Source organism: Capricornis sumatraensis, chromosome 4, assembly GCF_032405125.1.
Source record: "Capricornis sumatraensis isolate serow.1 chromosome 4, serow.2, whole genome shotgun sequence".
NCBI lineage: Eukaryota > Metazoa > Chordata > Mammalia > Artiodactyla > Bovidae > Capricornis > Capricornis sumatraensis.
Genome location: NC_091072.1, coordinates 109,585,076 through 109,606,001, shown reverse-complemented (window position 1 = coordinate 109,606,001; position 20,926 = coordinate 109,585,076). Strand labels below are relative to the sequence as shown.

General features: G+C 43.2%; 1 protein-coding gene across 1 annotated transcript in view; it reads right to left on the bottom strand.

Moving 5' to 3' along the window:
- Positions 1-20,926, bottom strand: part of DRAM1 (DNA damage regulated autophagy modulator 1) — a 40,887-nt gene that overhangs the window by 9,515 nt on the left and 10,446 nt on the right. Inside the window, exons 2-4 of the mRNA XM_068970720.1 lie at positions 8,081-8,148; positions 5,333-5,475; positions 595-772 (exon numbers count right to left, since the gene is read on the bottom strand). Coding sequence (XP_068826821.1) covers positions 595-772; positions 5,333-5,475; positions 8,081-8,148 — 389 coding nt within the window. The remainder of the gene's footprint in view (positions 1-594; positions 773-5,332; positions 5,476-8,080; positions 8,149-20,926) is intronic.

Sequence of the window (20,926 nt, the reverse complement as noted above, 5' to 3'; positions counted from 1 at the left end):
TCATAATATATAAGTATGAAAAATTTATGTTTTCCTTCCACACTGTTGACATAGAAAAAAATAAAATTTCATTTTGAAAATGAAATCAGTGGTAAAAAGAAAAAGCTAAATGTGTTTTAAATGACTTATAAATAAATAGTATAGAGCTTTTTAAAACCTCTTAATGTGGACAAGTAATTCAAACCCTCTAATCAACTAGTTGTGGGGAGAAGGGACAGTCTTGCTTCTTGGAACTCCACTGGGCTATTACCTTAAGTACAATATCAATATTTGATGTCTTTAGCCAACCACTACAAAGAAAAATACATATTTTCACATGGCTCATGAAACGGACCCTGTTGAAAGAAAGTAAACAGAGACTGAAGTGTCCTGACATTTTTTTTCCATTTTCCCTTCACACCATTCTTTCCCTCAAAGATTCTTTTGATTTAACCAGACAAGATTGAGCTATTTTCCTTGTGATTTGCCCAGTTGTTCTTCTGAAGCCTGTTGACACCTGGCTGTCAGCCTTAGCTTTCTCCATTTTAGGGGAATAGGAGCAAGGTGAAGGGGGTGTCAGGCTTGCAAGGACACTGACAAACGCTCAAAGGATACTGGGTATGACAGCTGCGCAGGACACAGCAGAGATGGCCATTCGCACGTGGCACGTGGAAAGGCTGTTCCACTGGGGACAGGATTTGTAAGAGATGACGGATTGCAGGAGCGTGTACACGACGCCGCAGACAAACGCCAGAAGGGCACCGCCGTCGTGGACCACGGGAACGGCCAGCTCCTAGAGAGAACGTCACACACGCGCTGTTACTCCACGCACATCCAGAGTCGAACACTCACTGCCTCTGGGCTTCTCAAGCCCACCAGGCATCACAAAGGCACCCACCCCATCTTGGGAAAATGCAGCAGCTTACAGAAAATGATCAAGGCCTTTCCAGCATTGAAGTAAATGCCAGCAACTTGATTATTCCACAGCATACATTTGGCTTGCTAAGAGTTGAGCAAAATGGGCCTGGTTCAGTAAAAGTATCTCAATAAAACTGAGCAGGGGGGCGTGAAAGCCCATATTAAATGAAAAAATATATAAAAGAAATAAGAAAAACAAATTCTTTTCACCCCTTGACTCAGGCACAACTGCGCAAGGAAAGATAAACAAAAGACAAAGCATCTACTGCGAAGGCACTGAGGTTATTTTAGGAGCATCTTCCGATGATCCTGGTACTTTCCACCCTCCAGTTTCTTTTCGTGCTGGTAAGCAAATCATATCCGGAATTTACATACTTTGTTTTCCACTGCTACCCTACCCCTCTAACTAGCACTGTCAGGAAATTTTCTTCCTCAACCCTGGCCAATTCAACGTATCCTTTTGGATCTTATTCTGCAAACTTTAAGAGACCCAAATTAACCCTGATGAAGTCAGGTCCAAAGGCCCTCAATTTAGCAGGAGCTGTATTTTCAGTGTGCCTTTTTTCATGGTGGAATACATATTCTCTCATCCAAGATGTCCTTCAGAAGGCAAATGACTCATATCAGACATGAATTTTGCATAGAGGTTAAGATGAAAACCTTTGTTTTTTTTTTTTTTGAAACTCTCTTGATATTGAGTTGACCAAAAAGTTCATAGTTTCTTCTGTAAGACTGTATGGAAAAACCCAAATGAACATTTTGGACAACCTAACAGTAACACTAGAGAAAACTAGACTATTGACAGGATTCAACCTCGGGAAATGACTTTTCCAAAAAGGAGACTTTGTGAGGGACTCAAAAGCATGACAGAGGTTGCTTGGTGAGAACACACTAAAACACAGCCGTCCGTCACCTGCAGGAGAGAAAGCCAGCTGTGAGATTCTGATAAATGAGGTTTCCTCCAACTCAGGAAAAACCACCACTCAACTCTCTCACTTGCCCTCACATCTCTAAATCTTCTTGAGATAACTGCTCATGTTGGTTTGCTCACAGCAGGCTGAAAATGAATTACAGGATATCAAACAAGGAAGTTGTAAAGATATATTTATAAACCCAGTGACAAAGTAAACACTTTGCTCTCAGGAAAAGTTAGAGATCCTATTTCTGGTCTTTATGAAGATAAAATCACTTCACAGAAGCCTTAAAGGGAACCAAAAGTGTAATTATCTAACCACCTAAGTCTTCTTCCTAAAGTCTGCCCTTTATGGTTTAAACACAGACACCTGCATCACTCGTGATGTTGCGTTACTGTGAGAATGACCTGGCAGGATATCACACAGGACATACTGTCCCCCACTGAACAATTCACACCACACTCCACCAGACAAATTGTAACTTTCCAGTTCATCACCTTTCCATTAAAAAAATGTCTTTCCATCGTGCTTTCTGACACTAGAGCTGTGAATTGTATACATGCTTTTTTTCTCACAGACTTTGCCTCATTCTGGCCTTGACATTAACTCTTCCCTATAGGTTCTGGGCAGATTGCTTTGATTCAAAGGTGACTTCTGCCTCTTATGATTCATGAGATTTTGGGAGACTGTTAACCTCTCTGTGTCTCCATGTCTCCACTGATAAACTACTAACTATCTTCTGCGGTCATTATTAGAATTATACAAGTAAAGCATGAAATGTTTTCATAAATGTCCATCACCTAGAAAACTTCACTAAATGCTGTTTGTTATGGAATGTAAAATGCACACAATCATAAAATGAAAGGAAATGTCATTAAGGGGCTCTACCACATGACAATGTGGCAACAAGTGGTGTTTATTTCCTCATGCGTGTGTGAGTGTGTGCTAAGTTGCTCAACTGTGTCCAGCTTTTTGCAACCCTAAGGACTATAGTCTACCAGGCTCCTCTGTTCATGGGATTCTCCAGGCAAGAATTCTGCAGTGGGTTGCCACCTCCCTTCTCCAGGGGATCTTCCCAACCCAAGGATTGAACCCAGGTCTTCTACATTGCAGGCAGATTTTTATACTCTGAGCCACTAGGGAAGCCCGAAGTTCTTGTGATCCTGTCCATGGGATACTCCAGGCAAGAATACTGGAGTGGGTTGCCATGCCTTCCTCCAGGGGATCTTCCTGACTCAGGGATCAAACCCATGTCGCTTATGTCTCCTGCATTGGCAGGCAAGTTCTTTACCACTGAGCCACCTGAGAAGCCCTTATTTCCTCATATGAGACAACAACAGTAGGAAAATTCAACAGAGCCAGAAGCAAACTAAGTTTGCAGATGCCGCCCTGGAAGCCTTATAGGTTTACTCCAGAGAGCTGCAGTTTGGGCGCTCACCTTTTGCCAGTGTTAACAGGGAAACACTGGTAGTTGTGGGCTGGTAACACCCCCAAACAAAACCAAGTTGGCTGTCGACCTGGGAGGAACATCCCTGCCCTGGGCTGTCCTGAAGATTCTGTGTCATATAAGAGAGGGTGCCTCACCCCTCACAACCCAGCCCTGGATTTCCCAGAGCACTTTATTATACTCTCCCTCACAGACAACATGAATGTGAGCAAACTCTGGGAGACAGTGGAGGAAAGACGAGCCTGGAGGATTACAGTCCATGGGGTCACAGAGAATCGGACACAACTTGGCGACTAAACAACGAGGACGACAGATGGCTTCCTCCAGGTGCAGGGCAGAAAAGGTGATTCCCTGAGGCCCACGTGGTGCAGGTGAGGCAGCGGGCTCTCTGACAATGGCCTAATGCCTGCAGACACTAGAGAACAGGGGCGCCGCAAACGGTGCAGGTGGAGGCCCGAGGTTATCAGCCTCCCAGGTCCACGCCGGGGGGAAGCACACTCCTGCTGTGGCTTTAGTGGACTTGATCAGCCAGCTAGCATTGAAGGCTGACACCTTCTTTTGAAAGTAAGCATCACACAAGATCAACTCACTTCTGTTGGGGAAACGGTTGAAGGAGTTCTCCTGGGCAGAACCAGGAGTAACTTCCACACCGTGGCCACAAAGGGACAATGGTGATGGCAGAGCAGGCCCTCTGGGGTGCTGGCCTCTAGTGATGGACCAATGACCATCACCAAGTGATGACCGCCAAGTACAGATTGCCAGGTATTGTGCATTATCTCATTGCATGCCAGCAATAACCCTGTGAGGCGAGTACTCGTAGTTAGTACTCCTTTGAAATACAATACATTTTTTAAATATAAAATATTGTCTCCGTCGACAAAGAGGTCCCAGCTTTCCCTGAAAGAGACCTTGGAATCATAGGAATTCACAAGTTAGAATAAAATAAGTTGGCAGAATTCCTGGCAGTTTAGTGGTGAGAACTCTGTGCTTCCACTACAGGGAGCATGGATTCAATCCCTGGTGAGGGAACTAAGATCCCTCAAGCAACACAGCGTGGCCAAATAAACAATGTCTTTCCAACCCTTGACACAGTAAGAACAGATCAAGCAGACTCTTCAGTAGTCGTCATATAAGTTAATATGCTCCAATAAGGCCATATGTCAGCCCCGCAACTGATTAGCTGAGTAACCCTGAGCAGATTCTTTCGCCTCCATGTACCTAGGTCCTCATCTGTGAAAGGTAGAGATCACATGTTTCTCTTTGAACACCAGAGGTTCAAACAGTAGCATCAGAAAATATGCACACACTCACATGCAGAAATATGTTCACACTTAACGAAACCATTACAATGACTGAAGAAGCTCTCCCAGCACATTAAACCACCTCAGGAAGGGCACAGAGCCATCCAGAGCCCACAGCATGGGTTGAAACATGCTCCTTTTCACAGTCATACATACGTGCATCCCATTTCTCCCAAGATTTGACTTCCAAATGATAAAGATTTGTTTCTGGGTTCTCCCATGGGCTCAGTGGTAAAGAATCTGCCTGCCGATACAGGAGACACAGGTTCGATCCCTGATTCAGAAAGATCCCACATGCCACGGAGCAACTAAGCCTGTATGCCACAACTCCTGAGCCACAACTACAGAGAAGAGAAGCCACTGCAATGAAGAGTAGCCCCCACTTGCCTCAGCTAGAGAAAGGCCCGCGAAGCACCGAAGACGGCACAGCCAAAATAAACAAATGAATCAATCTAAAAAAAAAGATTTGTTTCTAAAAAGCAAACTGTCCCAATTTTCATATGCTCATCAGCTGTTTGAGAGATCTGTTGGCACAAGCGTGCCTCTGCTGTTCTTGCTTCTTCCCTCCAGATACATATCCCTGGAGAAGGGCAGGGTGACCCACTCCAGTATTCTTGCCTGGAGAACACCATGGACAGAGGAACCTGGGGGGCTACATACAGTCCCTGGGGTTACAAAGAGTCGGACACGACTGGGCAACTAACACTTTCACTTTTCTTTCTGGACACATAAACTCCATCACCCCCAATAACTGAAAAGACTTCAGGTCGTACCTGGAAATTGGCTACAATACCCATTCCGATGCATCCCACCAATCCGAGAACCAAGGACACCAAGTTAAAAACAGGAGTGCTGAAATAGCTGGTTTGATTTTGCTTCTCTACTATTTTATACCTTGTGTACATTGTGGCTGCCCCTGAAAAGGAAACAGACTGTGATGAATTTTTAGTGACCTTTTAGAAGGAAAAATACACGAACAGTTTTGTATGGCTTTTACCAAGATTGTATTGGTTGTAATCAAGATCGTAATCAGCCCCGATTGCAACAGTCTTCCCACGCTCTCACCCCTGCCCTTGCTCACCTTACTGTTTTCTGCCATCAGACTCAGACTTCGACTCTCTTTCTCTTTCACACACACACACCTGACTTCCCTGGTGGCCCAGTGATTAAGAATCCACCTGCTGATGCAGGGGACGAGGATTTGATCCTTGGTCTGGGAAGATCCCCTATGCCACGGGGCAACTAAGCCCGTGAGCCACTTCTGAGCCCACACGCTGGAACTGCTGAAGCCCATGAGCCCTGGAGCCCGTGCGCCACAGGAAGAGAAGCCACCACATTGAGAACCCGAGCACTGTGACTGGAGTGTAGCTCCCCGATCTCGGGAATTAGAGAAATCCTGCAGAAGTAACGAAGCCCCAGTGTAGTCAGAAACAAACAAATTAAAATTAAAAAATGCACCATGGGGACCCTGCCAATGTCAGTACAAATAGGTCTATATACCTCACCATGATGTACAGTGAAATGCCATACTTATCTCATCATTCTCCTAATGATAGATTTCTACATTATGTACTTTTCTCACTACAAGCAATGCTCAATGAACATCCTTGTATAGATGTCTTTGGCACACTTTCAGTGTTTCTGAAAGACGAATTCCTCGAAGTAGTATTCTTGGGTCAAAAAAACTATGCTCAATTAAAATGCCAAGAAGTACCTCCAAATTGCTCCAAGACTGAGGCAATTTATACTCCCACAGAAGCGTCTGAAAGCAATTACTGCGTGCCGTTGTCCTTTTAATTATTGCCAGTCTAACAAATGAAAAATGGCAACCTGTTGATTTAACTTGCATTTCTTTGATTGTCCATGAGACTGAGAAACCTTTAGTATGTTCACTGCTGCTGCTGCTGCTAAGTCACTTCAGTCGTGTCCGACTCTGTGCGATCCCATAGACGGCAGCCCACCAGGCTCCCCAGTCCCTGGGATTCTCCAGGCAAGAACACTGGAGTGGGTTAGTATGTTCACTAGTCCTTTGCATTTCTTCTGAAAATTGCATGCTTATCTTTTTTAAATTTTTCTCTTGAGTTTGTTCATTTTTAATTTGTAGCTGTTTTTATACACATTAAGTACATTAGTCTATTGTCTTCTATAAACATTACAAATTTTCTTCTGGTCTGTTGTTTGTCTTTAACTTTGGGTATCCTTCATCACTTAGAAGTTTTAATTTTTTATCTATCTAAATCTGTCAGTTCTTTCCTATTTAGCTTCTGGGTTTTGTGTAAGCTTAGATAAGCTTTTCCATCTTAAGGTTTTAAAAATATTTTCCCACAATTACATCCAAATCCTCTTATGGTTTTGTTCTTCATGTTTAGTTCTTTAATTGCCACTGGCTTTTGTGAATGGTGTGAGAGGGTACTGTTCCTTTTAACTCAGCAAATTTTGCCTACAGAAAAATTCCACATGATATGCACAGATATATTTAAAATACATTCACTTTAGCAATGTAAATTGAAAAATAAGAAACAGCCTAAAATATAACAAAAGGCGACTGGATTATAAATTATCATATGTTCATGAGATGGATATTATGCATGTGTCAGGATAAAGTAGATTTCTATGTATTCAATAGTGTATGACGGCCATATTTTTTACTGAATTTTTAAAAGCAGACTACAAGCTAATCATTTATCAGAAAGCATTTTAAACAAAGATACTCATGTCAGATTCTGCCTTGCCTCAAAGCAAAAAGCCACACTGATGGGGAGATGTTGATAATGAAGAAAGCAACCAGGAGGAGTGCAAGGGAGTAAGGCATATATCGGAAATCTCTACATTTTGCTCAATTTTTCCATGAATCTACAAGTGTTCTAAAAAGCAATGTCTGTTAGAAACAGACTCACAGACTTCCAGAAGGGTATAGTTGCCAGGGAAAAGGAATGGGGAAGGAATAATTAGGGAATTTGGAATGGGCATGTACACACTGCTACATTTAAAATGGGTAACCAACAAGGATCTACTGTACAGCCCAGGGAACTCCACTCAGTGTTATGTGGCAGCCTGGATGGGAGGGGAGTTTGGGGGAGAATGGATACATGTATATGCATGGCTGAGCCCCTTTGCTGTTCACTTAAAACTATCATAACACTGTTAATCAGCTATACCCTAATACAAAATAAAACATTTTTTAAAAAATAGTGCCTGTTAAAAAGTAACAATAAAAAATGATACATAAACTATAACATTTTACTTCACGTGAGATTGGGAGTTTTTAATTTACTTATAATAATTATTGTGTACTTAATGACTCTGCCTTAAAGTGTCTGGCTACACTGTGGGAGACCCGGGTTCAAACCCTGGATTGGGAAGATCTCCTGGAGAAGGAAATGGCAACCCACTCCAGTATTCTTGCCTGGAAAACCCCATGGACGGAGGAGCCTGGTAGGCTACAGTCCATGGGGGTCACAAAGAGTCGGGCATGACTGAGCGACTTCACTTCACTTCACTTCACTTCATTGTGTACTTACCAAGAAATGCAGAGAAGTTTATCATAAATCCAAAAATGCCACTCTCTGGAGGTGTTGTTCCTGTGTCACTGAGAAAGAGAAGGCATGTCCAAATTAGTAAAAAGGAATTCAGTTCAGCCCCCTGGGCAGGCACGTAATTGGCAGGTATTATATTGTGTTCCTTCCATGTGTTCAGCCACTTTGAATTCCAAAGATTTGATCTGATTTTGTTCCAAAGTATTTTCATGTGGGCTCTGAAAAATTAAAAAATCCACTTTTCTTCCCCAGTTTTATTGAGATACAATTTTAAAACCGCACTGTATATGTTTAAGGGGTACAGCATAATGATCTGACTTAGACCTCATGAAACGATCACCACAATGTTTTGTGAATATCTATCATCTCATAGAGATACAATTTTTTTAAAAAGAAAACTTTTTCCTTATGATGAGAACTCTTAGGATCTACTCTCTTAACTTTCATATGTAACACAGTGAAAGTGAAAGTTGCTCAGTAGTGTCTGACTCTTTGTGTCCCCATGGACTACACAGTCCATGGAATTCTCCAGGCCAGAATACTGGAGTGGGTAGCCTTTCCCTTCTCCAAGGGATCTTCCCAACCCAGGGATTGAACCCAGGTCTCCCACATTGCAGGCAGATTCTTTACCAGCTGAGCCACAAGGGAAGCCCATGTAACATAAAACAGTATTAATTATATTACCTATGTTGTACATTACATCTCTGGTACTCATTTATCTGAAAACCACTTTTTCTATGAGACTGTTTCCTTTTTCTGGTCCCCTTTTCTATGAGTTTGTTTGTACATTTGTTTGTTTTGAAGTATAAGTGACAATGCTATGTGAGGAAATACTTAAAGTGAATGGTGGTGGTGTTTCGCAGATGATTCCACCTGAAAACTCAGATGCATGTGTTCATTTTTTTTGTGGGTATATGTGTGCATGTGTGTGTGTGTGTGTGTGTGTTCATACCTGGTGAGGTACTGACTCTTCCGGGGAGGAGGAAAAAAGAGACCAAAAATCACATTTGAAAAATCTACTATTTGAATATTAAATATATATAAACACATCATTTTAATTTTTAACATGACAATTGATGCATAAAAATTTACATTGCTGAAAAGATGATGGAAGGCTGAACAATAAATATTATTGAGGCTTATCAGTGCTTCATGGAAATAATAAGCTATCGAGGGCATACTCATGATGATAAATTATTTCAACAAAAAAATAGCTAAGAGACATTTTTCAAATGTAGTCTATCAAGGAATTAAAGCTGGAACGCAGCATTTGGCATATGCTGGTTTCTATTCATTCACGCCAAGGTTTACATTTTTATGCTCTCAAGCTGCTCACATAAAGCAGCATTTCAAAGTGACAGCCAAAGCGTTCCCAATATAAAACAGCTCAGACCCGTCTTAAATGTTTCCACATTTTAAAACAACTCTGAAATTTAAGTACTGAAAAATGGATCGAGTTGAAAAGATGCACTTCAAAGTGAAGTGTCCTGTATGTGCAGGAAGCAGGAGCCTTTGAGCTTTGTGAACATTTAATAGTTGGCGAGTATGAAGACGTTGTTTCCCTTTCCACAAATGCCTCTGGTCCCAATTACTTCAATTTCAGTGACACCTGGACTTCCCTGGTGGTCCAGGGGCTAAGACTCTGCACTTCCGACGCAGGGGGCCTAGGTTCCGGCTCCGGTCAGGGAACTAGACCCTGCCTGCCACAATGGATAGAAGATCCTGTGTGCCATAACTAAAACCCGGCACAGCAAATAAATATTAACAAACAAACAAACCTCAGTGTCCCTTGTAACTGTAAGAGTTAACATCACCATTTTCCTACTAATAGTTCTTTTTCTCACTAAAGGGATGTTGACATGGAGAAGGCTGCCCGATGTGCAGGACACCCTTCTGAGCATGACAAGGCTCTGAGTGGGTGAGGAGGGGAGGGGAATCAGTGATGGGGAGAAGTGGAGACCGCACATGCGTGCCCTTGGGCAGCACTTTGCCAGAAGAGTAATTCACACAGGGGAAAGAAGCCTTCTTTTCTTGCCCTCAGAGTATAGAAAAGCAGCTACCCAGTGACTCATGCAAGAGTACTTGTTGTCATGGGTCTGAGAGGAATCTGCCACGTAAGGGGGTAGGCAGAAGTGGGGACAAAGGTGCTCCAACAGGAGATGAGAAGATGACCAGACTTGGGGGCCATCCATCCAGGGAGAACAAACCAGGACATATTTCAAGGGCCCAGGTGTGCAGTCCACATGACATCAAACATGCCATTCGAAAGCTCAGGATTTCAGAATGCTATTTTATCCTTGCTTATCTGTACGTTTTAAACCATACAGGCAGAATCTTGGAATTCCCTGGCGGTCCAGTGGTTAGGATTCCAAGCTTTCATTGCTTTGGGCCTATGTTTAATCCATAGTCGGGGAACTAAGATCCTGCAAGCCCCCCAGGGGGTGGGGGACCAAAAAACAAAGAAAAGTGGCCACTTCTAAGAACTTTTAAGGATAGTGTGTATATGTGCTCAGTCATGTCCAACTCTGCGACCCCATGGACTATAGCCTGCCAGGCTCCTTTGTCCATGGAATTTTCCAGGCAAGAATACTGGAGTGGGTGGGTTGCCATTTCCTCCTCCAGGAGATCTTCCCGACCTAGAGAGTGAGCTTAGTCTCCGGTGTCTCCTGCACTGGTAGGCAGATTCTTTATCACTGTATCACTTGCTGCTGCTTCTGCTAAGTCGCTTCAGTCGTGTCCAACTCTGTGCGACCCCATAGACAGCAGCCCACCAGGCTCTGCCATCCCTGAGATTCTCCAGGTAAGAACACTGGAGTGGGTTGCCACTTCCTTCTTCAGTGCATGAAAGTGAAAAGTGAAAGTGAAGTCGCTCAGTCGTGTTCGACTCTTCGAGACCGCATGGACTGCAGCCTACTAGGCTCCTCTGTCCATGGGATTTTCCAGGCAAGAGTACTGGAGTGGGGTGCCATTGCCTTCTCTGACTGTATCACCTGGGAAACTCTTTAAGGATAGTAGTGGTTGCCTACTATTGTTAATACAAACAGAAGTCTCCCTCTTTCATCTCAGCCACTGACATGCCATCCTGACAAGGAAGACCCAGAAACTTAGGGTCCATGTGAGTCATGGCCACGGAGCATCATCAAACATCAGAAAGACCGGGAGGTCTGGGTAATACTGACGGCATTCATCACCACACAGTCAGCCTTGATGAATATCACCCAGCTTACTTTGGGAAAGTTGGAATAAGACATCACCACCTAAGAGAGGAATCAGAGCTTCTGCCCAGATTGTCAACCTTGATAAAGTGTGGACCAACTAGGGGAAAATATGGGTCAAAAACAAGACTGGAGCTGCTCTGAACATTGATGAGGTGTGATCCGGCTACTATCAAGCTCTGAGGAAGAGAGCTCCCAAAGCATCCTGTCCTTGTAAGCAGATAGGGTAGGGGGCCCTGGAGGAAGTGAACCAGATGAAGCTATTTGACACAAGAGAAACCACTTTAGGCCTAAGCCACTTTGTGATCTAAGCCTGGCCACAATGTTTGCCCTTGAACATGCCTCAGCAATAAGGATCTTAAGGGAACAAAAGAACAAACAACTGTTATCAAGCAAGAGGAATAAAAATAGCAAATGTAATAAATAGTTGTAAAGACTCACAGTTTTGTTTCAATGGTAAAGTTAGCCTGAAACACTTTCTGGAACTGTTTTGTGGAATTTGGTCTCCCTGGGGCTCAGACAGAATGTGGTCCACTGGAGAAGGGAATGGCAAACCACTTCACTATTCCTGCCTTGAGAACCCCATGACCAGTATGAAAGGGCAAAATGATAGGATACGGAAAGAGAAACTCCCCAGGTCGGTAGGTGCCCAATATGCTACTGGAGATCAGTGGAGAAATAAGTCCAGAAAGAATGAAGGGATGGAGCCAAAGCAAAAACAATACCCAGCTGTGGATGTGACTGGTGATAGAAGCAAGATCTGATGCTGTAAAGAGCAATATTGCATAGGAACCTGGAATGTTAGGTCCATGAATCAAGGCAAATTGAAAGTGGTCAAACAGGAGATGGCAAGAGTGAATGTCGACATTCTAGGAATCAGCAAACTAAAATGGACTGGAATGGGTGAATTTAACTCAGATGACCATTATATCTACTACTGCAGGCAGGAATCCCTCAGAAGAAATGGAGTAGCCATCATGGTAAACAAAAGAGTCTGAAATGCAGTACTTGGATGCAATCTCAAAAACGACAGAATGATCTCTGTTCGTTTCCAAGGCAAACCATTCAATATCACAGTAATCCAAGTCTTTGCCCCAACCAGTAACGCTGAAGAAGCTGAAGTTGAACAGTTCTATGAAGATCTACAAGATCTTTTAAAACTAACATCCAAAAAAGATGTCCTTTTCATTATAGGGGACTGGAATGCAAAAGTAGGAAGTCAAGAAACACCTGGGGTAACAGGCAAATTTGGCCTTGGAATGCAGAATGAAGCAGGGCAAAGGCTAATAGAGTTTTGTCAAGAGAACGCACTAGTCATAGCAAACACCCTCTTCCAACAACACAAGAGAAGACTCTACACATGGACATCACCAGATGGTCAACACCGAAATCAGATTGATTATATTCTTTGCAGTCAAAGATGGAGAAGCTCTATAAAGTCAACAAAAACAAGACCAGGAGCTGACTGTGGCTCAGATCCTGAACTCCTTATTGCCAAATTCAGACTTAAATTGAAGAGGGTAGGGGAAACCACTAGACCATTCAAGTATGACTTAAATCAAATTCCTTATGATTATACAGTGGAAGTGAGAAATACATTTAAAGGACTACATCTGATAGAGTGCCTGATGAACTATGGATGGAGGTTCGTGACATTGTACCAGAGACAGGGATCAAGACCATCTCCATGGAAAAGAAATGCAAAAAAGCAAAATGGTTGTCTGGGGAGGCCTTACAAATAGCTGTGAAAAGAAGAGAAGCGAAAAGCAAAGGAGAAAAGGAAAGATATAAGCATCTGAATGCAGAGTTCCAAAGAATACCAAGAAGAGATAAGAAAGCCTTCTTCAGTGATCAATGCAAAGAAATAGAGGCAAACAACAGAATGGGAAAGACTAGAGATCTCCTCAAGAAAATTAGAGATACCAAGGGAACACTTCATGCAAACATGGGCTCGATACAGGGCAGAAATGGTATGGACCTAACAGAAGCAGAAGATATTAAGAAGAGATGGCAAGAATACACAGAAGGACTGTACAAAAAAGAGCTTCACGACCAAGATAATCACAATGGTGTGATCACACACCTAGAGCCAGACATTCTGGCTTGAAGTCAAGTGGGCCTTAGAAAGCATCACTATGAACAAAGCTAGTGGAGGTAATGGAATTCCAGTTGAGCTGTTTCAATTCTGAAAGATGATGCTGTGAAAGTGCTGCACTCAATATGCCAGCAAGTTTGGGAAACTCAGCAGTGGCCACAGGACTGGAAAGGGTCAGTTTTCATTCCAATCCCTAAGAAAGGCAATGCCAAAGAGTGCTCAAACTACTGCACAATTGCACTCATCTCACATGCTAGTAAAGTAATGCTCAAAATTCTCCAAGCCAGGCTTCAACAGTATGTGAGCCATGAACTTCCAGATGTTCAAGCTGATTTTAGAAAAGGCAGAGGAATCAGAGATCAAATTGCCAACATCTGCTGGATCATGGAAAAAGCAAGAGAGTTCCAGAAAAACATCTATTTCTGCTTTATTGACTATGCCAAAGCCTTTGACTGTGTGCATCACAATAAACTGCAGAAAATTCTGAAAGAGATGGGAATACCAGACCACCTGACCTGCCTCTTGAGAAACCTATATGCAGGTCAGGAAGCAACAGTTAGAACTGGACATGGCACAACAGACTGGTTCCAAATAGGAAAAGGAGTATGTCAAGGCTGTATATTGTCACCCTGCTTATTTAACTTCTATACAGAGTACATCATGAGAAACGTTGGGCTGGAAGAAGCACAAGCTGGAATCAAGATTGCCAGGAGAAATATCAATAACCTCAGATATGCAGATGAAACCACCCTCATGGCAGAAAATGAAGAGGAACTAAAAAGCCTCTTGATGAAAGTGAAAGAGGAGAGTGAAAAAGTTGGCTTAAAGCTCAACATTCAGAAAACGAAGATCACAGCATCCGGTCCCATCACTTCATGGGAAATAGATGGGGAAACAGTGGAAACAGTGTCAGACTTTATTTTGGGGGGCTCCAAAATCACTCCAGATGGTGATTGCAGCCATGAAATTAAAAGACGCTTACTCCTTGGAAGGAAAGTTATGACCAACCTAGACAGCATATTTAAAAGCAGAGACATTACTTTGCCAACAGAGGTCCATCTAGTCAAGGCTATGGTTTTTCCAGTAGTCATGAATGGATGTGAGCATTGGACTGTGAAGAAAGCTGAGCACCAAAGAATTGATGCTTTTGAACTGTGGTATTGGAGAAGACTCTTGAGAGTCCCTTGGACTGCAAGGAGATCCAACCAGTCCATTCTAAAGGAGATCAGCCCTGGGTGTTCTTTGGAAGGAGTGATGCTAAAACTGAAACTCCAGTACTTTGGCCACCTCATGCGAAGAGTTGACTCATTGGAAAAGACTCTGATGCTGGGAGGGATTGGGTGCAGGAGGAAAAGGGGACAACAGAGGATGAGATGGCTAGATGGCATCACTGACTCGATGGACGTGAGTTTGAGTGAACTCTGGGAGTTGGTGATGGACAGGGAGGCCTGGCGTGCTGCAATTCTTGGGGTCGCAAAGAGTCGGACACGACTGAGTGACTGAACTGAACTGAACTGGGGCTCAGATGGTCAAGAATCTGCCTCCACTGCATGAGACCTGGGTCCTATCCCTGGATGGGGAAAATCCCCTGGAGAAGGAAATGCCAACCCTTCCAGTATTCTTACCTAGGAAATCTCATGTACAGAGCTGTGGCTGTAAAGAGTCAGACGTGACTGAGCAACCGAGAAAAACCCCTCTTGATGGCTCACCCACCAGTTCCACGGGACCCTAAGGGATGAGAATGTTGACCTTTTCTGACCTTGTGGTTCTCAAGCTTGGATACTGTTGACCTCTGCCTCAATTCTATACTGAATTCCCCTCCACTCAAGCCCCTTCATGAGTATGCTTGTACCCTTAGCTTAAAACTTACCTAATTTTACTTTGGGGGGGGATACAGCTTTGGGAAAAAGTGTTTTCCTTACTTTCTGCAACTAATAAATCCTTTTTTATTCCGTTCTCTGGCTTGGTTGTGTCTCCTGGCTTGATATCCACCTAAAGATAGACTCAGTTTTGGGAGTAACATCATCAGGAAGGTTAAATTCTTCAGCAGAAGAGCTGAGGAGAATATCAAGGGTGTGTGTGTGTGTGTGTGTGTGTGTGTGTGTGTGTGTGTGTGTGTGTGTGTCAGAGGTGGCGGGGGAGTGGCTGTGTCCTGGCAGCTTGAAGCCACATGGAGGGAGGGCTATTAAATGTTAACAAGTTCTTTTCTTTAAAAATATATGCATATATTTTTTTCATATACATATCCATGTCAGAGGAAGCTGTAAGGCTATGCGCATATATACATATGTATTTTATGTATATTATATATATATTATATCCATATGAAAGACTTTCTGACCTTAAAATGCTCTTTTAAGTCTTTTGGTCTCCAAGGTAATATACATTATAAGTAAATATTACATCACATTTTCTGCCCTGCACTAGAATCCAGAGCATAACAACCAAGGGAGTACCAAGGGAATCTATGGTACTCTTATTTTTTTAAAAAAAATTTATTTATTTATTTGGCTGTGCTGGGTCACAGCCACATGTGGGAAGTTGCCACATGTGGGAAGTAGTTCCCTGACCAGGGTTGAACCTACTCCCCCTGCATCGGGAGCATGGAGTCTTAGGCACAGGACCACCAGGGAAGCCCCTCACTTTACACTTTTTAAGCCACAGTGAGTGATCGTACTGTGCAAAGTGAGAGGCAGTGGGATCTGACTGGCACAGCTGTACCCGGGCATCTGATTTAGGAAAGTGGAGAATGAATGCCAAGTCGAACCAGTTGCCTCCCAGTTTGGCAAAAGGAGTCCTCTTACCCAACTCCCACCACAGAACTCTCTGTCACGTGACTTAAGCCCTGCCTGAGTCCCATCCACATCCTCACTTGCCTCCCAGTAAAGGAGGCAATTCCTGGAAACTGTACGGGGATAGGAACTCATTGTTCACTTGCTTGGGGCTTAGAAGCTATTGAGGCTGTTATGTGTACACAGTTGTGCCTAGGAAACCAATTTACACCTATATTTACTGTACTTGAAGAAGGAAATGGCAACCCACTCCAGTACTTTTGCCTGGAAAATCCCATGGACGGAGAAGCCTGGTAGGCTACAATCCATGGGGTCGTAAAGAGTCTGACACGACTGAGTGACTTCACTTTCTTTCTTTCTTCACTGTGTTTACATTCTACAAGTTTAGTTCATCACGGAAAATTCCAAGTGGTTTATCTAACATCTTTCTCCAAAATAATGTAAACATTAAGCCAGTTCATAATCTATCTGATGATGCTCAGAGGAAGAAAAACATTACAAGTAAGACATGCATGATAATATGTTTGGTCGAATGCTGCTCTTTAAAACATTGGATATCTGTGATTCCATTCCATTACCCTAAAGCCTAAGCTCATGGTTTATTGGGGAAACTGAGATGCTGACAGTATGCAATATTATCTGCATGCCCAGACTGAGGTTTATTAGATTCCCCTAAAATCCTAGGCCCATTGTTTGGATGATAGCCAAAGACTTAGAACCAAGGGTAGCCAGGACTTAGAACCAAGGATAGCCAGGACTTAGAACCGAAAAACACTTACTGCACTAGTAAAATGAGACGATCATTTCCTTTTTCTTCACATTTAAATATATTATTCAAAGTAAATATTATAATAAATAGTCATTCCAGGGAATTCTCTTGGTGATCCAGTAGTTAGGACACAATGCTTTCACAGCCATTACCCAGGTGCAATCCCTGGTCAGTGAACTAAGATCCCACAAGACTCTTGGCCAAAAAAGATACCCTTTTATTACCTTAAATTATTAGGGTTAATTTTTTGGCAGCTTCACTCAGTGATTATTCTAGGGCAAGAGGTACCCCATAGCTATGTAAACTTTTTTTTCGAGGTGTAGTTGATATACAATATTATATTCAACTACTTTTAAACTTGAGAAGAATATCCTAGTCATAAACGCAAATAACTTGCTGTTTTCTCACTTTATCCACATGCAATTACCTCTATCAACCCAAATTCCCTCTTTGTTCATTCATACAACAACATTTTCAAAATAGTGCTAAGCATCTCCTACTTGGTGGGAATTGTGCCTGGTGATGAGGATACAAAGATGAACAGATAATTCACTTTGAGAAGCTTCAGGCAGTTCAGTTCATTCGCTCAGTTGTGTCCAGCTCTCTTTGCAACCCCACAGAAAAGCTTAGTATCTAACAACAACAACAAAAATCAGATTCATTGATTCATCTGGTGATTACTGATAGCCTCTTATGCAGCAGGCAATTCTGTAGAAGGGCTTCCCAGGTGGCTCGGTGAGTGGTAAAGAATCTGCCTGCCAATACAGGAGACGCAGGGTTCCATCTGTGAGTCGGGAAGATCCCCTGGAGAAGGAAATGGGAACCCATTCCAGTATCCTTGCCTGGAAAATTCCATGGACAGGGGAGCCTGGTGGGCTACAGTCCATGGGACCACAAAGAGTCGGACATGACTAAGCAACTGATCTTAGTCACGAATGCAGTGGCAAGCAAAACAGAAAAAGTCCCTCCTTTGTGGAATTACATTCTTGTGGGGGCAATAAAAATCGTCTAGGAGTAATGCATGCTGTGAAGAAGAGGCAAGCTGGATAAGAGGACAGGGAGAGAGAGATGAGCCACCCACCCGAGACAGGGCAATGTGGGAAAGGTACTTGAAACAGAGATCTGAATGAAGCGGAATGTTTGGGCCAGGACAATTACAAGCAGAGGGTAAAGCCAAGTCAAAGGCCAGAAAGTGGCAATATATCAGAGGAACTGGAAGGAAAGAGGCATGGCTGGTGGGGAGTGAGCCAAGACCTGAGTGCACAGGGGCAAAGGGATCATGGAGAGCCCCATGGGTCATGTGAGTCAAGGCAAGGACTCTGTTACTCTAAACATGAAAGGAAGCCACTGAGGGCTGAGAGCAGGGAAGTGATATCAAGTTGACTGATGCTGTTAAAGAATGTTGCAAAAAGACTGTGAAGAGGCGGGAATGGACCAGGGAGACTTAGGAAGTAATTTCAGTAGTTTATCAAGAGAGGACAGTGGCTTGGACCAGAATGGTAATGAAGAGGGAGGCATAAGATGTCAGATTCTGAGAATTTTTCTCAGAGGAGTCTCTAAAAGACCATCTCTGCTTGGACTATAGCTGCTAAGATTACAAAAGGAAAAAAGTTAACATTTCCTCAACACTTATACTTGGCCAGGTTCATCTTATTTGGTGTTTAGAATGTTATAAAGGGAAGTACTTACTGTCACCTTAAAGAAGAAAAACTGAGTCTTAGAAAAGAAACTTGCCCAAGGCCACAGAAACTGTAAATGGGGAAGCCAAGGCATGCATCTGCAGCTGTCTGACTTCGATGGATACAGTTCAGAACTCTTCTCTGCTGCTATGTTACATTTCTTTTTATTATAACATATCCCCTCCACATGAATTTACAGAACTGTGTATCTTACAATTGGGTTCATACTGGCTCCCTTCTGAAGTCATTAGTAAGTTGTCCTTAGTATGCTGCGACTCTACACTTCATATTCCTGATGGACCGAAACGCAATTACTGTTGGAAAGAGGACTGTTCAGTGGAGCACTCTAAAAGTTGAAATTGAGCATTAATGATGAAAAGCTGTCAACACTGCGTCAAGACTTCTGAGCAACCCTCTACTGCCTTTTAAAAGGTAGGGCTAGCAGAAGAAAAACATGCACAGGTTTAAGTCAGTGGTGAAAAAAAAGAATTTTATGTAATCAAAGATGTTGAAAACCTTAAGCAGAGGAGAAATTATGAGAAACCTATATGCAGGTCAGGAAGCAACAGTTAGAACTGGACATGGCACAACAGACTGGTTCCAAATAGGAAAAGGAGTACGTCAAGGCTGTATACTGTCACCCTGCTTATTTAACATATATGCAGAGTACATCATGAGAAATGCTGGGCTGGAAGAAGCACAAGCTGGAATCAAGATTGCCAGGAGAAATATCAATAACCTCAGATATGCAGATGAAACCACCCTCATGGCAGAAAATGAAGAGGAACTAAAAAGCCTCTTGATGAAAGTGAAAGAGGAGAGTGAAAAAGTTGGCTTAAAGCTCAACATTCAGAAAACGAAGATCACAGCATCCGGTCCCATCACTTCATGGGAAATAGATGGGGAAACAGTGGAAACAGTGTCAGACTTTATTTTGGGGGGCTCCAAAATCACTCCAGATGGTGATTGCAGCCATGAAATTAAAAGACGCTTACTCCTTGGAAGGAAAGTTATGACCAACCTAGACAGCATATTTAAAAGCAGAGACATTACTTTGCCAACAGAGGTCCATCTAGTCAAGGCTATGGTTTTTCCAGTAGTCATGAATGGATGTGAGCATTGGACTGTGAAGAAAGCTGAGCACCAAAGAATTGATGCTTTTGAACTGTGGTATTGGAGAAGACTCTTGAGAGTCCCTTGGACTGCAAGGAGATCGAACCAGTCCATTCTAAAGGAGATCAGCCCTGGGTGTTCTTTGGAAGGAGTGATGCTAAAGCTGAAACTCCAGTACTTTGGCCACCTCATGCGAAGAGTTGACTCATTGGAAAAGACTCTGATGCTGGGAGGGATTGGGTGCAGGAGGAGAAGGGGATGACAGAGGATGAGATGGGTGGATGGCATTACCGACTAGATTGACATGAATTTGAGTGAATTCTGGGAGTTGGTGATGGACAGGGAGGCCTGGCGTGCTGAAATTCATGGGGTTGCAAAGAGTCGGACACGACTGAGTGAACTGATAGTTGACTCAGAAGCCAAACAACACTACGAGGTGTGGAAGTTTAGATCTTCGATTTCCTTATTGCACTGTAAAGGCTGAAATGTCATTAAGTAACATCAGAATATGTGACTCTTGAGAGTCCCTTGGACTGCAAGGAGATCCAACCAGTCCATTCTGAAGGAGATCAGCCCTGGGATTTCTTTGGAAGGAATGATGCTAAAGCTGAAACTCCAGTACTTTGGCCACCTCATGAGAAGAGTTGACTCATTGGAAAAAACTCTGATGCTGGGAAAGACTGGGGGCAGGAGGAGAAGGGGACGACGGAGGATGAGATGGCTGGATGGCATCACGGACTTGATGGAGGTAAGTCTGAGTGAACTCTGGGAATTAGTGATGAACAGGGAGGCCTGGCGTGCTGCGATTCATGGGGTCACAAAGAGTTGGACACGACTGAGCAACTGAACTGAACTGAACTGAATGTTACTGTATACAGCTACAGCTATAGCTAAGTAGCTTCAGTTGTGTCCGACTCTGTGTGACCCCATAGACAGCAGCCCACCAGGCTCCTCCATCCCTGAGATTCTCCAGGCAAAAATCCTGGAGTGGGTTGCCATTTCCTTCTCCAATGCATGCATGCATACTAAGTCGCTTCAGTCGTGTCCGACTCTATGACCCTATGGACAGCAGCCCACCAGGCTCCTCTGTCCACAGGATTCTCTAGGCAAGAATACTGGAGTGGGTTGCCATTTCCTTCTCTGACTATATACACAGAGACCTCATTAT